The sequence below is a fragment of the Myotis lucifugus genome, unplaced genomic scaffold (assembly GCF_000147115.1).
Source record: "Myotis lucifugus unplaced genomic scaffold, Myoluc2.0 scaffold_23, whole genome shotgun sequence".
Taxonomy (NCBI): Eukaryota; Metazoa; Chordata; class Mammalia; order Chiroptera; family Vespertilionidae; genus Myotis; species Myotis lucifugus.
Window position 1 is genome coordinate 5,190,732 of NW_005871071.1, and position 7,713 is coordinate 5,198,444.

At 39.8% G+C, this 7,713-nt stretch overlaps 1 protein-coding gene across 2 annotated transcripts in view; it reads left to right on the forward strand.

The window, feature by feature from the left end:
- Nucleotides 1–7,713, forward strand: part of ARPP19 (cAMP regulated phosphoprotein 19) — a 17,799-nt gene continuing 10,086 nt past the window's right edge. Inside the window, exon 1 of one of the 2 annotated variants that reach the window (XM_014453439.1) lies at nt 1–63. Coding sequence is in view for 1 of the 2 variants with exons in the window: in XM_006085945.2 (XP_006086007.1) it covers nt 19–63 (45 nt within the window). In the remaining variant the exon portion in view is untranslated. The remainder of the gene's footprint in view (nt 64–7,713) is intronic. The other variant, XM_006085945.2, reaches the window with a different exon arrangement.

Here is a 7,713-nt window from a genome sequence, read left to right on the forward strand (position 1 = left end):
GTCTGCAGAGAGAGCAGGATGTCCGCGGAAGTCCCCGAGGCAGCCTCCGCGGAGGAGCAGAAGGTGAGTGCACGGGGCCGGGGGCCGGGGGCGCCTGGGGCGCAGGGGGCTGTGCCGAGGCGCCTGGGCCGCGAAGGCGGGACACTCCCTGATCCACTGCCCGCAGCAGGTCGGGTCCTGAGCGCCAACGTGCCGGGAGTTTGAACGTTCGCCACGCCTTTCCTCCATAGGCAGAGCCCAGGCTCGGTTCCGAGGCGTGGAACCCACGTTTCCCGTGGCTTCCCCTGGCCTCGGAAGTTTCGTGTTGCCCTTGGAGAACGGCTGCCCTGCCGTGTAGTCTGCGCGCTGTCCATGCCCGAGGCGGCGCCGGTTTGGGCGGCCACGGGTGGAATTTCAGGGCCAGCCCCTGGTGGCCACGGCGTCTTGGTCAGTGATGCCACTCGTTGGGCGTCAGTCTCCGAGTCTGTAAAGTGAACACTAGTGCTTGCTCCGTATGGTAGTTTGCAGGTTCAGAGGACGGGTAACTGATGGTATGCAACGCCGTATGTGTTCACAAACGCGAGCCGGTGATCATTGCACATGGTCATCGACTAAAAACCGAAAGGTTGGAATTAAAACTTACCAATTTAGTTGATAAGGTTTTTCATGGGAACATAGGAATATTTTGTAAACTCACTTGTAATATCTTTGTTATGTAGGGAAGTATGCCATGGATCGTTATGATCCACATGACGAATATACAGGCCCTAGATTTTATCTAGGCTAGTGCTTGCCCCTCCCGCCAAATTCTGCTGCCCTGCCCTCCTGGGTACTTGGGGCTAATCTACAAACGTCCATGATAAGTTGTTTCCTAAATTGTTCATGAAGCGTTACCATCATTTTCTTTAAAAAAAAAAAATTCAATCTGCATTATCATAAATAGGACTTGTTTAAACCCTTGGACTTTGTAAGGGGCATCTAAACCCATTCCATGTGTTCTTAACTACGAAAACTTTTTCTGAGTTGGATGGTTCTGTTGTAACATTACTTGTAAAGTAACTGGAGCAAAACAAAACACCTATAGCATAAATAATAGGCCAAATTACTGCATTATTTGGAAATATTCCAATGAAACTGTGTTGGATATTTCTCACTTTGTAAAAAAAAAAAAAAGGACTTTGGGGGCAAAAAATATATAGGTTAAAGAGTAAAATTTTTACAGGCTTGTCTGATGTACAATAGTACGCTTGCCATTTTCTTTTGAGATTTGCTAGTATGTTGCCAGAGGGTAAAGTGCTGATTTCTCCAGTATAAATGCTGTAAGTTGGAACAGCCTAATACTATGTTTCAGCAATGTTAAGGAAATCATGAATATCTTCTCTTTGTGAGTGTCTACGTTAAAAAGTTATTTCAGGTCCTTTGGTTGTAGGCTTGTTGTCATTAATACCAAAGAGTGTTAGTAATATAATGTCCCTTGAATTAAGAATTGGCTGTAGATGTTGAGTGCCTGTAACATGGATACCATTCCTAAACACGAGGGAAATGTGCAGAGTCACTTCTGTGTTCCTATGGGCCAAGTCACCTGTTTTTTTCTGTTTGGAAGAATAGTTAGATGACCTAAAACATTGGATTATTGTCTGTGTACCCAATTGACCTTTCAATTAAAGTCAGAGTGTTCCACCAAAATACCTTTATAATTTCATGGTACTTTAGCCTCTGAAAAATTAAGGCAAAGAGATGAGTACTGCATGGAGTAAGAGCTAGATCACTGTTTCTCTACCTGAGTAGTCTGAGTACCCTTTTTAAGAGAAAAAAAATCAACAGAACTATTTCTTATTGGAATATTAAATATACTCAAGCATAAAAAGAAGTTTAAATGCATATCTTTTATACCACTCTAAAACTAAAATTAAATACAAACAAAACCAGTCTATTATTTCAGAGTCACATGGAGTTTTGGTGAAAATTTCCAATTTATCAAGAATATGGTAGCAATTGTTAAAGTTCAGGAGCTTTTTGAGTGTGGCAAGTTAACACTTCCAAGACCATATGATGACTCAGTTCTCCTCATTACAAGTAAGTTGTGTGGTTATTTAACTGTAGAGTCATAGATACATTATTTAAGTTGTAATTCAACTCTGTTCTTTTCCCATCTTGGAAAGTAGGAGTAATACTGCTGAGTCTGTGGTCATAAATGAAAGCCCAGACAAGGAAGTCACATAGCTCTACTTAGATATGAGATGGCAATTCAGATGTCCCAGAATATGCTTATAGATAATCTCTTAGATTATCACTGACGTGGAAACAAAACATTAAACAAGTTTTAGCAGAGGCCTCATGGACTTATTATTTGTGATCTCCACTTTGAATACTACTAAGCTAAGACAGACATGCTCTTTGGTCATGGGGGTGATGAGGTATGTGGAGACTTAAATACATAATTGTGTTTTTATTGAGAGTATCTTGAGCTCAGGGACCTTTAGTTAGTTATAGAGGAAGAGAGAGAGAGACATTGATCTTTGCCGTATGCATCACGGGGTATCAAACCCACAACTGGGCATGTGCCTGACGGGGAATCAAACCCTTCACCTTTTGGTGTACGGGACGACATTCCAACCAACTGGGCCACACCATCTAGGGCAGGGACCTTCTTATTTGTCTTTTCTCCCATATCACCTAGCATAGTACCTGGCATTGTTCAGAAAATGTTGAATGAATTTTTCTCAGAACTTTGCAGTTGAAACTGTTGCCAAAGTATTACTCTAATACAAATGGCAATGCTAGCACTATAGTTAAAAGAGGGGTCTGGGGGAGTAGAGAGAACCCTAGCCGGTTTGGCTCAGTGGAGAGAACATCGGCCTGCAGACAGAAGGGTCCCGGGTTCCATTCTGGTCAAGGACACATATCTAGGTTGTAGACTCAATCCCCATCCTCGCTTGTGAGTGGCAACCAATCCATGTGTCTCACATCGATGTTTCTCTCTGTCTCGCCCCCTTCCTTTCCACTCTCTAAAAATCAGTGGGAAAATGTCCTCAGGTAAGGATTAACAAAAAAAAAGAAAAAAGAGAGAGAGAGAGGAATAGACCATGGCAATATAAAAATCTTAGCTTAGACCTACTTAAGTCTTAATGAAAAGGGGAAGGGGAGTTATAAGCCGCAGGGATGTAATGTACAGCACAGGGAATAGAGTCAATAATATTGTAATAACTATGTACAGTGACAGATGTTTACTAGGTTTAGTGTGGTGATCACTTTGTAAGGTATATAAATGTTGAATCTGTATGTTGTACACCTGAAATGAATATAATACAATGTATGTCAACTATAATAAAAAATAAATTTTTATAGCTGTGCCCAGGCAGGGCACATACTCAGGTTGAGGGTTCCATACCCAGTTGGGATGTGTACTAGAGGAAACCAGTCGATATTTCTCTCTCACATTGATGCCTTTCTCCCTCTTCCTTACTCTCTAGATGCAATTTTTTTTTAATAGACTTTTATTGATTTCAGAGAGGAAGGGAGAGGGAGAGAGAGATAGAAACATTAATGATGAGAGAGAATCATTGATCGGCTGCCTCCTGCACGTTTCCTACGGGGGATTGAGCCTGCAACTCGGGCATATGCCCTTGACTGGAACCAAACCGGCCAGGGTAAAAATTTATTTTTTAAAATAATTGATTCCAGCCCTAGCTGGTTTGGCTCAGTGGATAAAGGGGCGGCCTGCAGACTGAGGGTCCCAGGTTCGATTCCAGTCAAGGGCACATGCCAGGTTCCAGACTCGATCCCCAGTGTGGCATGTGCAGGAGGCAGCCAATCGATGATTCTCTCTCATCATTGATGTTTCTATCTCTCTCTCCTCCTCCCTTCCTCTCTGAAATCAATAAAAGTCTATAAAAATATAAAATAAAAAATAAATTTTTACAAATTTAAAAGATGCACATACACACACACACACACACACACACACACACACACATTTTCCCCATATATATAGTGGGTTTTTATTATTTTTAAAAGATCTCAATAGCATGTTTTCTAGAGATTTTATTATAAGATCGATTAAATCAAGTTAGTTAAAAGTCTTAGAAAGAGGCTAACTCAAGTAGAGTTTTCAACTATATTATTTCTGTCAGTTTAAAAGATATGCTTGGTCCTGCCGAGCTGGTGTGGTTCAGTGGTTGAACGTTGACCCATGAACCAAGAGGTCACTGTTCAATTCCTGGTTAGGGCACATGCCCAGGTTGTGAGCTCAATCCCCACTATGGGGCATGCTGGAGGCAGCTGATTGATAATTCTCTTTCATCATTGATGTTTCTATCCCTCTCCTTCCTCTCTCTGAAATCAATAAAAACATATACGTGTATTTTTTTTTTGTCACCCAAGGATATTTCTCCATCGATTTTTAGAGAGAGTGGAAAGTGGGGGCGGGGGGGGGGGGAGACACAGAGAGAAAAACATCGATGTGAGAGAGACACATGGATTGGTTGCCTCCCGCATGCACCCCGACCAGGACAGGGAATTGAACCTGCAACTGAGGTAAGTGCCCTTGACCAGAGTCACCCCGGGACCCTTCAGTACGAGGGTCGACGCTCTATCCACTGAGCCAGATCTGCTAGGGCAATAAAAACATATATTCTTAAAAATATATATATATTCTTAGTTCTTTTTTGAGAGGTGGAAGAAGAGAACTAATATTTAAATTTAAAAGTGCAGTTAATACTATCATTTTCTAGGACTGTTCTGACAATACCTTTGGTCACTAAAAGGCTTAAGAGTGTTTTCAATTCAGAGCCCAATGTGCTAAAGCTATCAGGTGTTTAGATAGAAAGTTCCTTAGCTTTATTGAAACAGTTGGAGTGTACATCGTTGTATTTGTTGAACACCCATTAAGTGGCAGGCAAGCAGCAAGGACTTAGGATGACTACAGTATTTTCCAGAGAGGTTGACAGTATTGGTACCTTTCTGACAATATCCCAAAGGATTTGTTGCTTTCATTAATCTTTTCTATTTATTCATAAATCAGTGCATCAGTGAATTATATTGCTTGGCAGATAGAGGAGAATTTGCTTAGAGTGGCCAGATTTTTATTGTGTAACTTCTCTGCTGAAGGCTGAACATTGGTATCAGTCATTCAGACTTAATATCAGTCCATGTCAGACTGCAAAATAATCCTTAGTTATTGAATGTCCTTTTATATGTAGGTATTTATAACTTATACCTCACCTATTTACCGAAAGGATAGCTAATGTATTTCAATAGACTAGTTCACATTAGCAAATGTTAGGCCCTGTGCTAGTATAGAGTATACAGTGAAGATTATTTGGGGGCAGAGGTACTTGTCAGGAGGATAACTGTGATTTAAAATACGGTTTTAAATTATTTTTTGTACTTCATAAGCATATCTGTTAGGATATCCTGAATTTCTGCTTTCTCAGTTTGTGCCTAGTCAAAAGTCCCAGAATCCTAATGGTACTACTCCTTCCTCCTCCCCCTCAAAGGTCAGCTAAGTAAATCCACTCACTTTCCAGCACCTATTACTAGAAAGTAGTGAAATTGCTGTGTAACACAAAGGCTTCTTGGAGAATAAAATTTCAAAACCAGATTTGAATTTTAAAAAATACTTCTTGATTAAGCATATCATTTCCCCTCTTTGTTGAACCTCTCTATTGTATCTTTGTTTTCTGTTTCATTAATTTCTGCTTTTTATTTTCTCCTATTCTCTTTCGGTTCCGTTCTTTGTCTGATTTCTTAAGTTAGGTGCATATAGCTCATTGAGTTTTGTTTTTCCCCTCTAATATAAGCCCTTTAAGGGACACTTGTATCCCACAGATATGTTACATGTAGATTTTTTTTATTAGTGAGTTCCAAGTATTTTTTTTTTATTCCCATGATTCCTTTTTAAACCATTAATTATTTAGGAATGGGTTCTAATTTCCAAATGGCAGGGGTATAAACAGATTTTCATTATTGTTTTTTAACCTAATGAATTGCAATCATAGATGGTGGTCTGGATCAAAATGGTTAAGACTTTCTTTATGGTCTAGTACAGGGGTGGGCAAACTTTTTGACTCGAGGGCCACAATGGGTTCTTAAACTGGACCGGAGGGCCGGAACAAAAGCATGGATGGAGTGTTTGTGTGAACTAATATAAATTCAAAGTAAACATCATTACATGAAAGGGTACGGTCTTTTTTTTTTTTTTAGTTTTATTCATTTCAAACGGGCTGGATCCGGCCCGCGGGCCGTAGTTTGCCCATGGCTGGTCTAGTATTTAGTCAGTTTTTCATTTGTGCTTGAGAAGAAAATGCATTTCAGTTGTTGGGTAGAGAATTAATATCAGGTATCTTGACAGCTTTGTCTTTTTTACCTGTAAATGAAGAAGATATGTTGAAAACTATGCTGATTGACTTTTCAGTTGCCCCCTGTATTCTGTCAAATCTTGCTTTATATATTTTGAGGCTTCTTTTAGAGACATGAATATTTAAATCTTCTGTCTCCTAACAATGCTTTTTCTCTCAAAATCTGTGTTATCTGATCTTAATATAGGTGTGCTGGCTCTATTTTGGTTAACATTTGCCACGTATGTTGTTTTTGTTTTCCCATATTTACTTTCAACTGTGATCTCACTTATGTATATAGACTTGTTTTTTTAAAAAATATATTTTTATTTATTTCAGAGAGGAATGGAGAGTGAGAGAGAGATAGAAATATCAATGATGAGAGAGAATCATTGATTGGCTGCCTCCTGCACACCCCTACTGGGGATCGAGCCCACAACCAGGTCATGTGCCCTTGACCTGAATCTAAGGGACCCTTCTGTCTGCAGGCTGATGCTCTATCCACTGAGCCAAACCGGCTAGGGCTATAGATTTCTTTTTGTACTCAGAAAGTGGCTAGGTTTTATTTTAATCCAGCTGCTAAATTTAAGTGGACAGTTTATTTATGTTTATTGTGCTTATTTACATACTGGGTTTTATTTCTCCTATTGTACTTTTTTTTTTGTTCCTGCTTTTTTTTCTCTTTTCTTGCCCTTCTTCTCCCCCTCAGAGCACCCCCCCCATTGATTGATCTTTCATTTTACCCCCACTAGAAGTTATATACTTTGTTTCTGTTATTTAAATGGTTCCCCTTAAAATTTTATCATGCCTCCTTAACTAAACAGATTGTTAAATTAATATCATAAATTCTTTTCTAAACAATACTTAAACTCTAAAAATACTGTGCTGTTAAATAGTATTATTGTTTGTTTGTTTGTTTGTAACCATACATATTAAGACTTTAAAATTAGAAAAGTATGTCAATAAAGCTGGGGGAAAAGTAGAAAAGTTACTAGTTTGTCAGTATACATGCGCATACCAATTTCTTTGTTTGCTCTTTTCTTCTATATCTCAAGTCTTTTTAGAGATTTATTTTTATTCTAGCTGAAATAAATGTTCAGAAATAGCCCTGGTTGGTGTGGCTCAGTTGGTTGGAGCACCATTCTGTGCACCCAAGGGTCATAGGTTCCATTCTTAGTCAGGGCACATACCCAGGTTGCAGAACCTATCGATGTTTCTCTCTCTCTCTCCCACTCCCTCCCTTCCCCTCTATTCCCCCTCTTGTACCTCTCCCCCTCGCTCTAAAAATCAATTAAAATATATTTTTAAATTGATTTCAGAAAGGGAGGGAGGAGGGAGAGAAGAAATACAAACATCAATTGGGATCAAGCCCGCAACCTGGGCATGTGTCCGACTG